The 22,012-nt window shown below is 40.2% G+C and overlaps 1 protein-coding gene across 1 annotated transcript in view; it reads left to right on the top strand.

The window, feature by feature from the left end:
- The first annotated feature begins 4,028 nt into the window (after positions 1–4,028).
- Positions 4,029–22,012, top strand: part of CDX1 (caudal type homeobox 1) — a 61,671-nt gene continuing 43,687 nt past the window's right edge. The window contains exon 1 of the mRNA XM_069199533.1: positions 4,029–4,588. Within this exon, the coding sequence (XP_069055634.1) occupies positions 4,141–4,588 (448 nt within the window). The 5' untranslated portion in view covers positions 4,029–4,140. The remainder of the gene's footprint in view (positions 4,589–22,012) is intronic.

Raw genomic sequence — 22,012 nt, forward strand, 5'->3', positions numbered from 1 at the left:
TATCGCAAACCTACAGCCTGTAATTGTATTCTGCATGGTAACAGCGGTCACCCTAAAGCTTTAAAGTGGAGTATTCCATATAGTCAACTCTTACGGGCTCGTAGGATTTGTTCTAATGATGAATGCTTAAATATTGAGATTGGGATTATGACACAAAGATTTCTTGAAAGAGGTTATCCTCCAAAGATTTTGAAGGATGCACAGTTGAGGGTGTCTAACATGTCCAGAGATAAACGTATTTTTAAATCTGGAGACATTAACAATCAGGGTCAAGATGATAGATCATTGCCTAGACTTTTTCTTGAATTTAATTCCCAACATTCTCAATTGAATAAGATCATACAAAAGAATTGGCATGTTCTCAGACTTGATTCATCTATCAGGGACAATATAGGTTTACATCCTCAAATAACATATCGCAAAACTCAGTCATTGGGTGATCATCTCACCAGAACTCTGTTCAGTTCTAAAGCTAATTTATCCTGGCTATCGAAGAACAGTTTGGGTTTTTGGAAATGTGGGCATTGTAAATCTTGCTTATATGCACAAAATACCCGTTCCTATACCACATTTGAGGGGGAAATTTGTGAAATAACTGACCGAATTACCTGTGAAACTGAATATGTTGTATATGTTATTGAATGTGGCTGCCATAAAAAAATATGTAGGCAGCACCATTCATAAACTGAAAGTGAGATTTTTACAACATCTTAGAACTATCAAGAATCACAATCCTTCCTACTCCTTAGCCAAACATTTCTGGGACGTACATGAAGGCAATTGCAGCTCCTTAACATTTAATGGTATAAAAACCATTGCTGCTCATCCCCGAGGGGGCAATAGAACTGCCCATTTAAGACAAACTGAATCAAAAATGATTTTATCATTAGGCACTGAAAACCCCTGGGGTCATAATTTGGATGCGGAACTTCATGTACATCTGTAAATGTTGATATCATTGCAGTCTCTTATCAGATTTTAGGAGATCACTTCGACTATAAGCAATAAGTTGGATTGCAATGAGAAGTTTTATGGGATTTTGTATTGACCATAATATTTCCGGACAAGGACACTGTTTCTTTGTGAAACATATATACTATACATAGTATTTTAATTTTTTTACACTTTATTCCCTGTTTTGCACTTAATTAGCACTTTTAGGGGTACATTGAGCAGTCTCCTCATATATATGTCCATGTCCTTGGATCAAATTTATTTTTCGTTCCAATTTTTGCATTGGCCAAGATACCTTCTTTCTATCATGAATATAACAATTTTCTGAATTGATATAATATCTATTTCTATATAATCTTAACCCTTTGATAGAATTATTTTATTTATTTAATTATCTATTTATATATGAATTCAACATTATTATTAAGATTAATTGAGATATTTAAATGTTTGTATCAATTATGATCAAATTTCTTTGGGTTATTGATGTATATCAACTCAATAATTGTCTCTTTTAGATTCACCTTTTCTATCATCTTCTCTTGTATTTATAGGTCAGCCTATTTATTTATCAATTAAATTATGTACAGTTTGAACATATTAGTGATATTTATTAATTGAAGATGTTTAGATTATAATCTATATCTTTTATTCTTATATTAGACTTTTGAAACAACTAAGTTAAAATTGTTAGAATATTTGAGTAAAATAATTTGTATATGTGGGTTATTTTCTTCTATAGAATTTCCAATTAATAATTGCAAATGCATTTATTATTTACTGGTGAAAATGTTTCAATAAGATCTTAGGGAACCATATAATATATAATCTTGCTATGTTTGGAACTTTGACTTTTATCCAAGTACATGGGCACACAAATTGAGATTTCAAATCTAAGATTGTTACGTTACAAAATGGCCACCCCTCTTGCACATTTCTTCTTAGCTATGATGTGAAAAGCAAAGAAGGACTATAGGATATAAATTGTCTGGTGTAAAAATGTCTCTCAATGTCCAGTTGAAGGCAGTTGCCGAAACGCGTCGACATTTGGCTGGGACAGCGTGTGTTTGTCTTGTTCGTTGTAGGCACCTTTAATACTTTGGTATTGAGGAACTATTTTGGAAAGTTCTCGTTATTTACTCATTCACTATGTTTTTCATCATTTTTTTGCCTTTATATGAACTTATTCAATAAAATGAAGCCAACGATTTTGTACATATGAGTGATTTTTAATCTCAACTTCACTCTCTACATTCCACAAGCTTTGGATATTGTGCAGCCTTTTGGTGTCTGATTCAGTTGCACCGCTTTTTTGTTAAATATATATATATATATATATATATATATATATATACACACATTTGTATATATACATATACACAAACATACTTTTTTTATGTATAAGGTTGGTTCATACATTTTCATTTTTTTAGATTAAAGAGGGGTGAAGAACTGGAATATGTTATAACTGTCCCTAAAGAAATGTTGCATCTCTTGTGGTGTACATAGGAGCTATGTGTTACAAACTAACTGAATCGGTAACCAAATGATGTCCTTGCATCTGTACTGAAGTACAACGGTGGAAACGACAAACCCCAAGTTTATAGGGCACCACTATAGGATCTTCATATTGTGCACTCCAGTGTTGGCTCCTCACGGTGCCCACCTTTGCCAAATGATCATGCTATCTATAGTTGTCAACTCATTACGAAGCCATACAGTGCCAGTTCCTCATACTGCCCACTAGTGCCATCCCTCAAAATGCCCACTGGTGACAGCCCTTTATTCTGCTCAGTCCTCTGTACATTCCTTCCCATATCCTTGGGTTGCCTCTGCTGACGGTGGCCATCCAGAGCATCAGTCATGGTAAGGGTTAAAAGGAATGGGCATCACACAGCCATGGCACAGCCACCTGCACCTTCACTGCGTGCCTGCTTCAGAAGAGTACTAGCCGGTCCTGACACCACCTTCATGCATATCCTTCAAGTAACCCTCATTTAGGAGTCACTCTCACATTTTTACCTCAAAAGATGAGCACCTCCTTTTCACCCAGAACGGCTAGTGCTGTTTAATTGCTGTGCATGGGGGCAGCTTGATATCTTTAGAGACTCCCAAATCTTTGGTGGCATGCTGAGAAAAAGCTACAGGCCCAAACCAGTCATCGCTACCAATAATTCGGAATCTTTTGGCTATGCCAAGTTTAAAACTACTGGCTTTGCCCATGCTCAGATGTACAGATGCAGTGCTTTATTTGACAGCACTTAGGGTCGTCTTGCAATGATGTTCCTGAGTTTTTTGCCAGTGAGAAGGTGGAAAGGGCCAGCTCTCCGAACTTTCCCACAGCCTACATGGAAACATATTTGCAACTTAGAAGTGTATTTACGCACAGATCCACGGACGGAAGGGTAGACTGCAGACTGCAAGCATATAGGTGATTTGGAACAAACGGAGAAAGATAGATATACAGAGGATAGACAGGTTTCTGGATGGATGGGTGAGTATCTAGGTGTCTCGTGGTTGGATTTCGATTGATTGGTGAACAGACGGATTGATTAATGGGGGAGGCACGATGAATGGATGAATTTTCTAGGAAAGATGGATAAATACTTTAATGGCGGCCATTTTTATCTTACAAATAAATAATACACTGGAGAGGAGAACGGCGCACCTGCTGCAGTGTACGAGGCCTCGGCGTGTATACTTATTTCAGCTGATCCTAAGAACTACAGGTTTTCCTTTTCAAGTTACTTTATATTCTGCGCATACATAACCCGCCTTCTGAACTACAGTTCTCCTTAAACTCACAGGTAACTTCAAGGATTCGTTAATGAGTTTTGATGCCATTGTCCCATGTTTCCTGCACCAGGGAGGGGTGTCGGGGTCAAAGAGAGCTGGGGTAGCAATCCCCCCCTTGTACCTATAACATAAACACCCTGTTGTTTTCCCGTCTTTATCTCGCTGGGCAATTTGTAGTGTTTGAATTCGCCTGGTGGCCCTCGGCCTGTTTCCCAGGATCCCTTTGAAATGCACGGGGCTCCTTCCTTGCACACTGTGGTGCAATAAAAGCCTGCGCATGGGGTGTGGCTACACACGGCGGCAGGACTAGCAGGGAGTACAGAGCACTTCGGCAGGGCACCCGGAGGCAGCCTCGGGGGCACAGCATGCCCACAGCACCGCTCCTGGAAAATGTATGTGGGGTATCTTCTGGATAAGGAGCCCGCCATGTACCCTAACCCTGGCACCAGGCACCACGGGCTGAGCCTGAGCCCACAAGGTTACGTGCCGGCACCCCCACAGTACCCCGACTTCACCAGTTACCACCACCACTTGGCCGGCATTGGCAGTGAGCAGCACCACGGTCAGGGGCCCCCTGCTTGGGGAGTCCCCTATGCGCCCACCAGGGAGGAATGGACTGGATACGGACCCCCAGGGTCTGCTCCGGCAGCACCCACCAACCCGGCACAGATGGGCTTCAGCCCCGCGGACTTTAACCCTGTCCAGCCCCCAGGCCAGGGGATGCTGCCACCGGCCCTGGGCAGCTCCGGACCCCAGCTCTCCCCCAACGCCCAGAGGCGGAACCCCTACGAGTGGATGAGGAGGGGAGGGGTCCCCGGCAGCACCAGCACGACCAGTGGTGAGTGGGAACGGGGTTCTCTCTCGGGGGTGCATGACCACTGCTGTGGGCCTGCGGATGGCTTCTTACAGGACCTTATGAGGGGGTACCTTACTACCTCAGGTGGGAGACTCCATTACATTTTTGTTGGTGGGGGAAGGCTATACAAGCTCTTTTTTAAAACTTTTGGTACAGACTTCTCATAATGTCAATTGTTTTTTCTCGCCATTTTTATAATGACGAGGTCTATATTACACCTTACAAACATGTTTTGCGTATTAAAGGCCCATACCCTAACGGAAACATGGATTTTACTCGGCCTGCTCCTTGTGCCCGTTTCACCTGTTAATCGTCAGGTTCCTTCTGAAAATATAATGATATTTGTTGCAAAGACCAGATGTAGCCTAGTCACATTTGCAAAGCATATAATGAATTACAGTTCCCTTCATTTACTGTACCCCACCGATCCCGAGCGCTGTCTGTATATATCTATCTACACGTAAATCTCTCTTCTTCCTATCTCTCAGTCTCTCTCTTCTCTCTCTAGATATACATACACACACACAGCACTACACACTCACACACATGTATTTATATTTATTTATATTTCATATAGCACAGACGTTCTGTATAAGAAGGAAGATCACGTTTGTATTACCCGAATGTACTTACTTAACCTGTGTACTTAGTGAAAATATGTGAATGAGCACGTTAATCCAACACGGAGGTGGTATTTACCCTACCACCTCCGTGTTGGATTAACGTGCCTGCCTTTCTTTAAAAGTATATAATATTATTGTCTGGGCCACGGATGTGCGCACGTTTTGTGGCGGTTATACTAAGACAATGAGTTTCCACTCATTTGCAAATATTGAATGTGAATAGTTGTTACCGAATAGATTGATATGGTAGGAAAGACTATAACAGAAATATTAAACGACATAGGATTATTGAGTCATTCTGGGTTGGTCGTAAAAATATTTTAATCTCCCAATTCCATCATCCATGTTTATTTGAACCCGTGTTACGTTTCATAAAAAATACATTTTGGAGACATTACCTTTTACACATTGATTTCACAATTTGTTAAATGTTAACAACGGGGACTTTGAACCCGGCTGATCGGAGTAAAATGCATTTTCGAGAAGGATATCGTCTACAAATTCTGACAAGAGAGACGCGCACACGCACTTCTGCCTTATTTATATGTGAGGAAGGCGACCTTTAATGACGTATACGTCATATTCCGTCACATTGCAACATTCAGACGCGGGCCAACCTTAAAAAATATTGATGAGGAAGCCAGGCGCACTTCCAGAATACAACATAACGTTTAGATTGCTATTCTTTCCAATATACATAAAGGCAGGTGCGTCAAGAGTAGAGAGCTCTTAAGGGCGACATGAGCCAATTTGTTCGCAGTTACTTACACCAAAACGAGTGTAAAGATAAAAGGATTGACCTGCCGGGTGACAGGCGGCTGCTGTGACAGGGCAGCACGTGTTAATAAGACGCACTTCACTCCTCAAAACAGAAATGTGGCTCAGTTGGTGTAACACAACCCGCAATTTCAATTTATAAAACAACACATTTGATCATGAAATGTATTTCCTCAATATTCCGCATCTGTTCTGGAGACATGGCTATTCATTCTTTAGAAGGATTCGTTTTGGTCCTCACATGTGCGGCTAACATCAGTGGACTGAGGATACCCGCGCACGGACAGCAATGAAGTTATCGTTCCACCACATATCAGCAGTAGGAAGACACTGACCACCAGTGCCAGTAAACAACCGGGAGCAAAGCGTGTACGGCACTGCCCACTGGCTGTTCCTGAAGCATAAAAGGAGTACACTGTAAATACCAAAAGAACAAATCGGGAGTAATTTATCTCAATTTGTCCCCATTTGTTTTGTAAATACCAAAATCCTTTTGCTGATTTGTTTCCCCGAGTAAGCGCCGGTCGTTATTGCTACCCAGTTCAAAGGCAATCGTTTTAATCGACCACCGAAAGATGAAAGTCTGGTCTAAGAAAAACGGCTGCTGACATATCGTCGCAACAAACCTTAAGCTATGCAATCATTTCATAATCATTATTTGGAGATGTAATAAGAACCGACGTGGACCACGGCTGGCGCTGGCGCTGCCCGTGGATAGCGTGTAACCACTGTATCAAGGGCCCTAGTGTAAGAAAAGAAGTCGTCACCCCCGCCGCAGGTTATTCTGGGAAATACAGTCACAATCAGGGTTCGGTCTCTGGGCACCAATGTCACTGCACCTGCTTTACCAATGGCCGAAAAATCAAAGGGCCACGTCGGGTGTCAATAAATGGCGACTATAACGTGAAAAAAAAAAATACACAAAATAACTAAACAAATGGAAAACATCCCAAACACAATTGGATACGTGTCGTGTTTCCAGCTCTTTGAAGTCTTTTAGGAAATATTAACGTTTCATCATTGAAAATGTGCATAATATTAGCTCATTTAGAAAGTGTTCACATGCACGGTGTTCTCTCTAAGCGCTTACGTCTGCTTTGCGATCGAAGTAGGGCTGAAGCGGGGTTACCCGTCCTCCCCTACCCAGACACCCACAATGGTTCCCGTTTTAAATGGACGCGGATCGGCGTGCAACCCCAAATGAAGGCAGGTAGCAGGAGGGGCCCCGGACGGTTCAAAGGCTCCCGGGGGAGGGGGCATGTATGGACAGCGTGCGGAAGAAAGGGCCTGGAAGTGGCCCTCTAGGGCAGGCCTCCACTTGACTAGGCCGCCCCTTGTCATGCAGAAGAGGATGCTGCAGAGGGACTCCGGTGAGACCTAATCGGCCCATTGTCCAGGCCTTTGTTCCCCACTTGTTCTGGGGGCGGAGGAACATGGCCTTTGAAGTAGGGGCAACTGACCCTGCCGCCAGGTCAAGCAGAATGGGAGAGGGCGACAGGGCGGGGCAGAAAGAGCTTTGTGAACCGCATTTCCTGCTGAAATGTGCATGTAGTAGGTGAGTCTGGGGCGGGGGTGAGACACATCAGTGTAATAAATGCCAGTAGGTGTGCGGATGCCCCTTGAGTCGCCATTTGTACTGATAGACTTCCCTTCCCACACACTCCCAGAGATCAGTTCTTTCAGCCTGCCTAGCCGCGCGACTGGCGAACAGTGATGACGTCACAGGAGCGACACCTAGCACACGAAGCAGTAACATGGCGAGGGTCCTTATGTTGCCAGACCAGATGCTAATCCTTGATAATAACGTGAATTTTAGTTTATTATTGTTTCATTTCATATTAATTGTCATATACGACTGCTGTGGATTATTATAGTTTGGTGCGTTGTACTAGTACTACTTCTGCAACTAATATTAAAATGAACAATAACAGCAACAACAACAATAACAACACTACCATTAATAATAATAAGGATGCTGATGATCTGCAATGTGTCATTTGCGCCCCTAAAGCTCTGGCCATTGAATTGATGTTAGTATTATTGTTGTCTGTTCTTCAGTACAATTATCATTCTCATAGTACTAGTGCTACTAATGATAATGATATAAATTCAATCTCAATGCTATTTTGCAAAAGCCTTTTCTGAATTGCTGTGCAACTGTGAAACAACGATAGTAACTCGAGTTATTTATAGTGCTGCGAATCTATGACTGGCAACAACCGCTACATAAAACAGGTTTTTAATGATTATGCATATGATGTGTTTAACACACGATCAGGTCCGCTGGCATTATGCAATTGTGCAGCTGTGTCGATTCTTGCATAATTACAGATTTGCTGCATTTGCCACATAATCCATTATCTGTCGCATAATCTGCATATTTTTATCCCAAAAAAATGTTTCTAGCTCAAACGGTTCAAAAGTTACGAAAAGTACCGTGGCACATGTTGCTACGCAGTGAAAAGCCCTTTACAAAACTGGACTGGTCACCTTTTTTATTGCTTATTTCTGCTAGGTTTGGGAATTAAAATTGTACTAACGAGGTACAGTCAATACCCAGACCGTGTTATGAAGTTCAAAATTGTTGAAATAATGAAATAATATTATCACAAAATTTGCCTTTTTCTGCCACTTAATTTTCTAAATCTTGCCACATATTTTGGTCCTCTCATTGAGCCACATAATTCCAGGGGCCCTGCACACGACACAAGGCACAAGGACCACAAGAGAGTGCTGCCGGGCCCATGTACTGGGTCCATTACTTGTATTCCTTGCTCGCCACATCACGGAAGGCACCCACTGGGAGATTTTCTCTTGATGCTTTACCCAGACGAGCGACGCAATGCAATGTCCACGAGGAGGATGAAAGGCAGAGCGGGCCCAGTGAATGTCATACACTCCTGCGGACTCGGGGGTATTCTTAGCAATATGGAGCTATCCTGGATGTTACACTTTTTCACATAATCGCTCCGACAGAATCAGTGAGGAGGGCTTTAACAAGGTGGCCCCAGGGGTTCTAACCCCCACCTCCACCTTTACTAGTGCTTACATGTTCTGCTTCAAGAAGAACGGGGCCCGCGGTCAATGGGAGTGACAAGAGAAAGGCCATATGATTTTAGGCTCACAGTGCATACTGTCCATGTTAGTATTGTTTACATAGCGCCTAAACCCAAATGACTCAAGGCGCCAATCCAGGCCATTAAAGAAGGAAGGACCGGCTAGAGGATTAGAGTTGAATATTCATTGTTAGCTGCCAAAAAAGCTGGATGCAGGCGTGGGGCGTCAGAGCACCAACACAGGACTCTAGGACCGGAAGACCAAGTGAAGCTGGTTAATTGATTTCAAAGACCCGATACCTTTATTAAGAAAATGTCCATGTGGTGTCGCATCTTTTAGTCTTGGGCACCTTCCCGTTATCTTTGCCTAAATTATTCCTACTAAAAATCACAGTGTTGGCGCTGTAGTCACCACAAATGAAACTGTCTGAGGAAACCTTGTGGATGGCCTCGTGATACTGCGAAAAGCACGGAAAAGCTGGGGACAGACATTCTTGTGGTGCAAAACATCTCTACTGTTTGGAATGTAAATTCAAAAAGCTCGAGAATAATAGAAACTTGTTTTTGAGAATCCAAGTAATTGAAAACCTTAGCAGAAAAACAAAAAATAGAAATGCAATTTGGCCTAAAATAACAGAGCCCCCGTTTCCCCACGAATAGTTAAAAATATTAATTCACAAAAAACCTGTTTCTTAAGGTCAAGGTCATATAGAGGTTTATTAAACAAATATATCGATAAAACAAACTCTGCACACATAGACACATTAGAATTTATTAAAAATAAAATTAAAACACCAAAAGCTAATAGACTTTATTCTTGTTAATTAATTCTGTGGTACCAGCATCCATAAATCGTCCTTGACCAATTGACACACCTAAAAATCTCATATTAATGAATTACAGAGCCATCCTGTATATTGAAGTGCTATATTTAAAAAATGGTTTAACAAGCTTTTTTTAACAAATGAATATCAGTGAGTAAAAATCAAATAATTAAAATATTTATTAAAGTGCATTTAGTATGTGGTTGAGTAACCAAGGGCATTTTACATTAACCTCTTGAATTTTTGGGTATGAAGGGATAATCGGGCTACAACTTAATGTGGATTTTAAAATGCTTAAATGTAAATTGTGATCTATAAGTATATACACTTCCCACTCTACTTTCCGATAGGTCTAATTTTAAGCCAGTTAATTGCTTAGTTGATGATCTATGTTTTTGTTTTAAAGAAATATGTGAATTCCAGTTACGGAACCTATTTTTAGTGTAAAACCAGAGTAAAAGGGGCAAGTAAACAATGGTGTGGATGGGTGGCGGTATACGAAAAAGGTAAGAGGATGACTGAGGGTACAAAAGGTGAGCTCAAAAGTGATAAAAAGGAGGCACTTGGGGTGAGGAAAACTAATTAAACAAGCATTTGTAATGCACCGGGTCTCGCGTTTGCTCGAGTTAGAGCTATTAGCGTTTTAAACTCCTAACCGGACTTTTCCTGCCACATAAATTGAAAATTAAAAGAAAAACAGTTTCACATAAGCGAGTCGATTCACAGCGCCACGGCCGCCATGAGCATCGTTGTGACGAGACACATAAAAGGAAAAAGAAGTTCGCTCGCAGTCAGACTTATTGGCAAAAGTGCAATTAGCAGTATAAGCAGTACGATAGCCAAGGTGCTAACAAAACCTCCCGAAGGAGGGACAACCATAAGCCATTTACCAATGTCATCAAATAATTTTTGAAGGGCAAGCCCACAAATGAGTGGTAGTGATGGGCCTGATGTGGGTGTTGTTGAAATCCCAGATACATACCAACACGTCAGAAAAGCAGTACTTGCACGCTGCTTTTCTCTACCTAAAAACGTATCAGGGAGGGATTGCCCCCTAACAGATAACAAGGGAGGGGAGAAAGGGAGAATACATGTGGCAGGTGAGAAACAATGTTAAGAGGAAATTAGGATTGAGATTGCAAACCTCCTGAACAGCAATTTAAAATAATTGAATTATTGCTAATGACAGGGCAGGGGAACTATAGAGCTCGTAAGAGAAAAGGATATATGCAAACCTTGGTGGAAAATAGAATAGCTCAGTGGTTCTTAACCTGTGGTTCAGGGACCCCTCAGGGACTGTGAAGCTTACTCCAGGGATTCACAACTACATAGAAAATTACATAATATTAACAGATAAAGAAAGTTGATAAAATGAAGAAGCAAAATGTGCAATTGAACATTTAAAAAAAAAAAAAAACTGTGAATGTAAAGGAATTTGAATTTGGAGGCCAAAAATTTAGTTAGTATCCTCAGATTGATTCCTGGAATCAGTGTAAATACATCAAACCAAATATAGTACTGAAGATGGGTGGCCTCAATTGAATTTAGACCAGCACAAACCTTCCCAATAAAATTTAAAAAATGACTTTTATGTATTTGTTGTGAATTAAATACAATATTTCATCATTGTATGTTTGTTTGATTAGTTCTCGTTTCTTTATTTTTTTTACGTATTGTTTTAAGGTTTAAATTATTGAAAGTGCTGAGGTCGGGCTTCCAGTAATTACTCAGTGCTGGTCCCCAGATTCAAATAATGACTCAGAAGTGAACTCTGGGTTCCATTAATGATGAAGTGAGGGGGTCCACGGAAGTCAAAAGTTACGAACCACTGCAATAGAGAAAACTAATGTTTAAGATACATAGCATTTACATCTTAAACTACAAGCCTGTAAAACACAAGTTTGAATAAAAAAGAAAACTATGAATGAATGTTTGCCAAACAGCAAATGCTGTTAATTTTGAAAATTCATGTTATGCGGTTTTAATTCAAATGCATTCTCTGAAATCGTTTATCTAAGAAATCAGATACTCAAATACAACCTTTTACAGAACATGAAAGGAAGTACAGCATTTCACCACCCTTACCTAGATACCGTGTGCTTTCTTCCCACTTGTGCACATGAACATATGAAACGTTTACACATTATTATTTAGCATGGTTGACCATACTACAGTCAAGCACCTGAATTCTAGTGGACACAACAAAGCAACTGTCCATAAATTCCTCAAAGGCATTGTAAGTTTAAGTAAATCACCAACAACCTGAAAACAACAGTGTGCCTGCTGAGTAGGCACCCACCAGCCCTAGGAAAACATGGATCTGGCAATCATTCCACCACAAGAAAACCAAAAGCGCATGACCTGTCACCTGACATAACATAATATTGAGTGGTAAGGTGTAGCTGCCAAGCTATAGTTTGTGCTGACAGGCAGAGTGCATGGCGACTGGACCAGACCTCTATGCCACGGTGTTTAGAGATTATTGATTAAATAGTCTACCTATAATTGTTTTTTGGTAGTATCAAGAACCAATACACTTAAAAAGATATAAAGTGATCATAAATTACAATAGAGAAAAAATGAAGATAACATATAATTCATAGTTCCATAAAATACTCTTAAAACCATTGATGGCCGCCTGGGGAAATGAAAGCAATAACATTCCTATTACACGTAACATATGACATATTGTACTTCATTACTTCTCCCATATAAGCCTTCTTTCGGATAAGGAACTTTGCACATAAAAACTTTCGAATGGCCGAAGATTACACCCAAATTAATTTATATTGTGCTATCTGATTAATTCTTTTAGCATAGACTTATTCACAAAATGGAACCCGATTTATTGTTTGCTGCTAGTGAAGAAAAAGGAGTGCCTCAGTGAATTTCCAATGTTGCAGTATCAAAAACGTACTGCAGACATTGCAATAAATATAAAATGGCGCTCTGCTACTGATAACATTTTGTAAGATCATCTGTATTGACTGCACAAAATAAGATAGTAAATGTCTCCAACAAGAATGGCTTAGTCATACAGAAACCTAGGTAGGCAGCTAAATAGTCCCAAAAATTGTAAAGAGCTGGACATGTGGCAATGATATAAAGCCAGCCCCCCTCTCCCTCCAGCTAACACATACGCATCTATTTATAGTTGTTGGGTACAACTTATTCATTAATTCAGGGGTATAGTCGGCAGCCAACATGGAAAAAAATCAGTTCTCCTAAAATTGGCAGCCCTGAATAATTCATAACTACATTGCCTGCCTTGCAATATTTCTTGATTAGATACGCAGCAATCACACATGAGTCATACAGTTGTTTGGAAGTGTTATACTATTGTGGGAAATTGAGAGAGAGGAAGACAAAGAACATGAAAGCGCGAGTTACAGAAACAAAGACATAGAAAGAATGTATTACAAGCAAGATCTGGCTCAGGCAGGAGTCCTAACAACAGGAATGGCTTTACCTTTGCTTGACATTTCTGGCCTTGTGACCTTTAAGAGTAGTGGATTTTATTCACACCCAGTTGCACAGGATTTTGCACAGCAGGACCATATCTCTCTTTGAATGGCCAGACTCCTCAAGACTAATTGGCAGCGCCATGCTCGTTTTAAAAGCCATCGCCACAGCAAGCGTGCTCCATGCTGGAACAAAAGCAAGAGCACTGGGCCACTTCCAGTCTAGAGTTGGGATACACCTAACACCTCAGATTCCTCTGTGCCGGTGCCCCTGCACCTGTGTACTATTGATAGCTATACCTCTAGTAACAATGGAACATTGGGACAAACAGGTTTTTTGAATCATGAGTTTCACACACATTGCGCTCAGTATCAGGGTTTTTCTGCTTGCTTTTTTCTCTATGTCCAGCCTGGAGGAAATTGCATTGCACAGCAGGGCAATATGAGCATTAGCGTGTGGGGGAAGTTCGTTCCTCCACTTTAGTCCCCATTGCAGGTGGCAAAACGTCAAATCAGAGCCAAATCCTGACCCGACACTTGCAACCAGTATTATCTTTCGATGGTGGTGCTCAATTTCAACTCCGCCTGATCTGGGTCCCAGTGTGTGGTCTTTAAGGCTCCAGTGACAGAAGTGGGCAGGTAGCAAAATGGCCAGTAAACTTTAAAACAAGCACATTTAGAGGCAAGAATGTAAGAGTGCAGAGAATACTCCCTGCTCTAAATGCACATCTTGTGTTAGGGACGTCTAAATATAGCTGCCTGTTTAAATTAATTAAATTATCTTCCGATAAGCCCTGTTTTATCATGTTACTTTCCTTATTCTGTCCTCTTTTTTGTCGACTTTTTGCTTTAATATTAGAAATGGGAAATTGAGTATAAAATGGCAATATCTTATATTTTCTTGAGAAGTGCAAAACATTTGTTCTGTTGGCAGAATTGCAGTACATTTTTATTACTCTGCTTTGTGAATTTGCAAAACTATTTAATTTGTTGACTTTCCTCTTGCAAAACTCATTTTTTTGTGAATTATTTTCTTTACACAATATTTTCACAAAACCAACAACTTTTGGTACTAAGTAATAAATTATGCTGCTTTGCAGACCCCACTCTTTGCCTTAATGAAACAATAATTGTATTTTTTTGGTAAGAGGCTCATAGCACAGCACAAGCATAGTGATTTGAGGCTGTTTTACACTAAGGGCCTGATTACGACCTTGGCGGAGGGGATTATTCCGTCACAAATGTGACGAATATCCCGCCCACCGTATTACAAGTTCCATTATACCCTATGGAACGTGTAACACAACGGACAGGGTATCCGTCACATTTGGGACGGAGTAATCCCCTCCGCCAAGGTCGTCACAGGCCCTAAGTGATTCATTCACAACATGCCCTGTAAGTGTAGTCTTCCACAGGGGACTTTCTAAGCAGTTCTCTGAAATACAGTCTGGTAGGTAGAGATCTTTCTTAAAGCCTGGTCTCCCCACAGAGAAACACCAGCCTCCTCTGGAAGGAGAGGCATTTTCATTTCTATTATCATTTCCATTGAATCATTTTGGCACATGCACCAGTTCAGATAAGTTAGATCCCCTCCCCTCCTCTCCTCTCCTCTCCAAGAAAAAAAGTGATATACAAATAACCTATGCGATAACACAACAAAGAAAGAAAATGGACAAAGTGGACATACATATTCGATACAATACCACTAAAGAAAAAACAACCATATAGTGGTATGTGAAAAATACAAATTAAAAATAACTTTACACTCAACCTGAAAGTATCCCTTTGACTTCACTTTCAACAACTGCTTAGTCGGTGTAATTTCATATTTCAGTACTTTAGACTTGCAGCATAGCTCCTCAGAAAATATATTCTAAAGTGTGTTGCTCTGGACTCTTTCAGGGAACACTTTTCATAGTTCTATCGAAATATAATTTGGAAAATTCCCATTCCCCCATTGTTAAGGAAATTTATGAAGATTAAGGGGTGAGCAGGCATTATATATTTTAGAGGATTTAAATCAGTATTTCTCCAGGTCAATAAGCATGAACACTGACAAATAGGGAATTGATAACAGTACAATACATATTGCCTAACAAACCACAAAATACACTGAATAATGCACATGTTTCTAACCACAGCCACAGCTCTAAAATCCCAAATAAATCTGGGCAACAAAATCCCATCTGCAGATATTTCTACAAAATTAGAACATTACAATACAGCTGTCATTCAATGTTCTGCCAGCATGTAGCATTTTAAAATTGCAAATACCTGAAATACTTACCAGTGCCCACCCACTGATGATAGGGCAAAATATTGAATTTCTAAAATGTCGAAATTCTCTAATATTTAAAATGGAATCCACACAAAGTCTTATATCTTCACTGATTCCCTAAAACGGTCTTTAAAAAATAAGATATGTCGTAGTGACTCTATTGAACACAGTTCTATAAGATGTCAAGTATTTAAAATATATTTCGCAGGCAGCACCCTCAAACTACAAATACTTTAAATCTAACCTAACTAATTCCATCCACTGATGGTACTGCAATATCACCAACAGTTAATGTTTTCATAAATAGACAGTACTTAGAAATGTGAAATATTTAAAATATATTGGCAATTTAATTTCACTCTCAGGCGGCACATTCAAATAACAACATTATAAAATATATCAATATTGACGCATCTAAAGTGTCAAATATCGAAACTATTTTTCCACTACATTGCATATACTGAGGGTACTCTAAATTCTAAATGATTCCTACAGCAGTCATGTACTACTATTCCAGCTAATTATCAAATGACCCACAGTGCTTCTGTGGAAGAAACTGTTAACACATAAATGTTTAACGAGTTACCAAATGATACTAAAATATGTAAACTCTACCTAATAATAGTGACACAGATAACTCATAGACGAGGTCTGATTTCCAGTCATAATCTTGAAAATCCATGGATTTAATGTAAAATTGATGAAATTCCAGCCATTATTTAGCAGATGAGTGTATTATTCATAAGGATCCACCCATATATATTGGCCTTATTTGTGGAGTTAAAATGATAACAACAGAATCAAACTTTTGCAATAGTTGATTTGAAGTGTTTGCTATCTTCTGTAAAAATTAATAAACAATTGAACTGTACTGCTTCCAACCAACAATGCTTTTGCACGTGAACAAAATACAAATTGATCCCCCATCATTCTTACATCGACATGAATGTACCAGCATCCACAACATCACATTCTGTTGCGTCGCAAAATTGAGTCGCTTACAAAACATTCAAATAAAAAAAAAACATAATCAAAAATGAAAATAGTACAACAAAACAATTACAAAAAATAATTGAAATTCCAAGTTTCAGTTTTATTGTGAAACTGAAAAAATATGGCTTAAATGCAGAAAAGCCATTCCAAAATATGAAACCACCTTGGAATGATTGGTGCCACATCTCAGATTTGATAAATTGTAGAGTTTGTTTGTAATGCTAAATTGGTGCTTTTGCAAGACTTACACCCCGCCAGAAATCAACACATTTCCAGACAATAAGATGTAATATTTAAATAATTAACTTTAAAAGTAAGGTATGTGATTCCAACACAATACTTGACTTTGGGTGTAATCAATTAAACAAATCGAATATTTTTATTGATAGACAATATATATTGAATTGTTTTCTCTGTTAAAAAGTTCAGCCTTTTCAGTTTGTTAGTGAGGTGCTACTCCCACTTACATGGATGTGGCTTAGGAATACATGGGGTAGCAGAATATGCTGTTCCAGAGGGCTGTTTTTATCAAGTGCAGGGCTCAGCTCACTCAGGTAGGTTTTAAAGCATGAGCAAAGTGGGCTCCGGCCCAGGGTCCCAGCCTTTCAGGTTGCCCGCAATAGAGCCAGCTCTGTTCTGCAGAGTCTTGCCCTGATGATCTTAAATACGTGTTCAATATGTGAGGGTCTGTTACATACATTTTGCAAATAAATGTTGTGGTTATGTCTCATGCAACATCCATAAAAAAGTTTCTTTTAGATCAAAACAGGACCTCACATATGAAAAATGGGAGGGTGTCACAGATAATATTTGCAGTAATTTTAATGAGCAGCTGCTGTGTTACAATATTGACACATGTCACTATCCCTGAATATTAGATGTTAAGACATTTAAAATTTGGACAAATGTGCCTGTGCACTGTCAGTGACCTGGTCAAATGGGGCATGAAAGAGATAAAACTGGATTATACTTTCAAAGCTATTCCAAACAGGGCCCCAAAATACGTTTGGCCCAGGGCACACAACATCCTTAAGATGTCCCTGAGATCACTGCTACAAATCTGGTGTGCAGAAATAAGAACATCCTCTGATTAAAAAAGTTGAATACTAATGTGCTCAAATGCCTAACGTTAATTTTTTTTATCAGTGAACATGACACATACACACTTTAAGTGAAAAGATTTTTTACTCTGTCTTTTTTTGGGAAATATGTCTGAGAAACATAGTTGTTAAGGACCGTCCGTACTGATGAAAATAAATACCACTAAATACAAATATTAAGTGAATGGTAGGGGTGGGACAATTACAATTCGGCAGCCCAAGTGAGAACATAAATAAATGTAACTCTCATGAAGTTGCAAATTTTTTAGTATGTTTTCAATCATGTTTGTAATTAAATGCTACCATATTTTACAAGAAACGTCTACTGTAAACAGCCATTTTGCTCCTTTTCTGTTCAAGATACTTTGCTTAAATAGCAAAAGGTCAATTTATGTCTTTTAGCAACATTTTACTCTTTGTTTTTAGCAAATTAATTTGTAAAAATCAGGAAAAGTGAATTGATTCACAGTGTGCATTCAACCAAACAATTTCACTAAAATTTCAGAAGACTTACACACTTGAGGCCTGATTGTGATGGTGGTCGGTCTGACCGCCGGACTGCCAATACGGTGGTGGGGAGGCCACCGGCATGCTGGCAGCCTTCCCAATGCCGTCTTATGATGTTTCGGCCGGGCTGGCTGGTGGAAACTGCAATGCGATTGGCTTCGGCTCTCAGAGAGAGCCAAGGCCATTGCCGCCGCACACAGCACACTCGGAATGCACACTGTCTACTATGGCAGACAGTGCGCATTCCGAGTGTGCTGACAAGGGGAGCCCTGCACTGCCCACGACATGGAAGTGGGTAGTGCAGGGGCCAACCTGTGGCTCGAACTCTGCTTTTCAGCCAGCCTTTTCAAGGCAGTGACAAGCTGGTGTGACATGACAAGGCAGGCGGAAAGGAAAGTTGTGATCAGCACGGCGGTGCCGCAATGGGCACTGTGCTGCTTGACTACGGCTTCTGCACCACCGGCACCATGATCCTTGTGATATCAGTGGTGTTGTGATGGTGCGACCACCAGCATCTTAATCTGGCGGTCATATGGGGGGGGTTGAATGGCCACAGCGGGTACAGTGGTCCTATGGACTGTCGTACTCGTAATAAGGCCCTTAATCATCTGCCTGGCATTAGGCATGTGTCATGCACTGTGCACACCTGAGAAACCACTTTGAACTAATTCCGATGTAAAATAAGCTTTTGCATTTCCTCTCTTTGCTACATCTGTTAGGAACTAGGTCATGGTTGCTGACTTTGCTGTTACTTCTTCGTGAGTTAATAAAGGTTACACAGCTGCAGTGTATGTACAGTGGCATATTGAAACTTGAGCCCCCCCCCTGCAAAATACATGGAAGGCCCCGCAGCTCGCCTGGAGCTCTCAGGCCAGGGGCTGGCAGCCCATGCACAGTGCCGATGGGAGCTCCCTGGAGCACAGGGCTCCCCCACCTCAGGGGCTGCGGGGGCTATTGTTACACCACTGTGTATGTGGTAAATAGTCTGTGTATGTGTGTGGGAGTCTGTGTGTAAGGAAGGCGCGTGCTGGCTTTGTCCTGTCTACACCTGTTCATTGTGTGTATTAAGGTTATACCTTTGCCCATGTTTTACCTATCCTGTGTGTGAGGGAAGCATGCATTCTACCTTTGTTCTACATATCGGATCTGTGTGAGGGACACTTGCTCTGCTGCTGCCTTGTCTGAGTCTTGATTTACACAAGAGCTTATGCTGCTGCTGCCTGCACTGTATCTGTGTGTGTGTGTGTGTGTGATTACTACTGCTCATGCTGTGCCCATCCTCTGTGTAGGCAGAAAGCATGCACTACTACTGCCTGAGCTGTATTGTTCGGTCTGAAATGGTAGCCTGTGCTCTGCCTCCATGTTGTATTGGAGCTTTTACAGCTGTTTCCGTGCTGGCCTGCATATTTCTAATGGAACTTTGGTTTTTCTGTTTGTGTTCTTGCATCTTTTTCAGTGTATGTGAGGTAAGCTCGCACTTATTTCTGTTATGTGCCTGGTGTGCCCAAATGAGGGAAGCTGCACTTTCGTTGACAGTGTGATTACGTTTTGTAATTGTTGTGAGAATTCGTAAGAGTTTGCTAGAAAAAAACAATTTCGCAAGGTCCTAGTATTGGGCCTCTCACTGAGAGATTGCAAAGGTTTCAGAGCCAGGTAGCCTAACTGTACCTACAGCAAAACACTACAATCCCCGACCAGCCTTGAAATCACTTCATTGGCTCCTAAGAAATGGAGGGTAAAATCCATTTGAATATCAGTCACATTGCCTATGACTGGAAGCTTTGAATGTTATTCAGCAATCAATCTTCAGATGTCTGAAACATGGAGACGTATTGCTAGAGGTTCAATATACATAGTCATTTTTTATGAGTGCAAAGCCACATTTGTGGTTCAATCAAACATAGATTTGCATGTGAGTAAATCTTCTCCCAAGGGGAGGGAATGAATGGGTATTTCAGAATGGGGTAGCCTTATAACATGTGCGCATACTTGAAAACTTGTTAGTTTGTGGGCATTCTCAAAACTTTTACTTGGCCTATTCCTACCCTAGAAGTAATCTGAGATTTATTATTGTCAAGGACAGGACTAAATCTATGGCAGTGGTAGAGAATACACGGAACACTCCGAGATTTGCTGGCGGGGTCGGTACAAATATTTTCTATATGGATGAAAACAATTAGAATGCAACTCAATTATTGTGCCACAAGTGGTGAAAAAAGTAGCTGATTTCTCACTCTGGTTTCCTATACAAGGAGTACCTTCATCGAAAGTACCCTCCTATTATAGTTATACAAGACATTTGCTGCCATAAAAAGCACAATTTGTGTTGCTTTTACATGTAAAAAAACCCATGTTTATCCCAAGGAATGTTCTATAAATTACTATCCGTACCAACCTAAAAAATATCTCTGCATACCTTTTAAAGTCAAAATGCAAACACTCCTAAAACATTAATATCTTTTAACTAGCAATGCAAACATTTGCATATTTGCTTAGTTTCCAAAATCATTTCTTTAAAAATTTGTAAAGCTACACAATGCGTTCTAAGAATTTTCTTCGTAAATAGCAACTACTATTGAAATACAATTCCACACTTAATTTCGCTTAACATTTTGAAATAAAAATTGAAATTTAGAATATTTTAGAATTTATAACGTTAAGTAATTCGAGATTTTTTTTACCCCAAAATGCTACTGTGTCTACTGCTACATGGATTTATAATATATGTTGCAGAGATCTACTTGGATTCTTTAACTGGATTATCATGGACCTAGAACGTTGAGCTTGATTGATTCTATAAAGTAAAAATGCATAGCAATGCTATGCCACTTTTGACTTCCTACTCTTCCTTTCAGTTTTCTATATCAACAACAGATCGAAATTATCAGAGCCTTTTGGAGTTGGGAAATATATTGAATTATAGATTGATAACAGTGAATAAGGGGGATGTGTTTTTACCAAAGGATTCAGAGTGACATCCAAGAGGCAACAAGAGTGGAGCTATGATGTGGCTTTGAACCTAGTGGTGAAAAAACACTTCTGTTATTTACTTTTACCCATCTATAATTTCATGTTATGTATGCCCCCAACATCATCTGCCCCCTGCATTCAATTGATAAGCAAGGGCCTAGAGGTAATGGGGGAGCATACATCTCCTCCCTGTTACAAATAAGAAAAAACCTGGACTCCTACCACACACACCCATCACACTCCGTACCTTTTATTCCCTCTGCTCCAGAAGCTGTGATCCTGTGATCCCTGCTCTCTACTGCTGCTCTAACATGTTTTCTGAGATCCCAGCTACAACACCCTGGAAATACTGGGTTTAGAATCCAGATATTTATGCAAAGAGCTCTTTGTGGGAATCATGCATAATATAAGGTTCACCAAAGCTTTTAATATCATTTTGTCACTGGGACCAAAACAGTGCTGTATTTGGTGCTTGTTGCATTCTTAAACACTTCAAGAAAACTGGTCAATTTCCAACATGACTGACCAGCTTTGAATGGAACTTGCACACTGCAGAGGTCAGTGGCGCTGTCAGATACTGAGGTAAGTAGGTAAGAGGTAATTAACATAGGCACTATGTGTGGTGTGAAATAGGACATTTTAATTGGCCGCAACAGCAAATGTTTAGCCGTTGTGTGAGCAAGCAAATATTGAAAGGTAAAAAGTTACTTAAGTTTATAGTTCCACATAAGTCTCGGATTTACTTTACTTTACTTGGATGTGTAATCATAAGTCCAACAGTGCCTTTCTTCATGTCAGCGCCACCTATCCCCAAATC

Source organism: Pleurodeles waltl, chromosome 7 (genome assembly GCF_031143425.1).
Source record: "Pleurodeles waltl isolate 20211129_DDA chromosome 7, aPleWal1.hap1.20221129, whole genome shotgun sequence".
NCBI lineage: Eukaryota > Metazoa > Chordata > Amphibia > Caudata > Salamandridae > Pleurodeles > Pleurodeles waltl.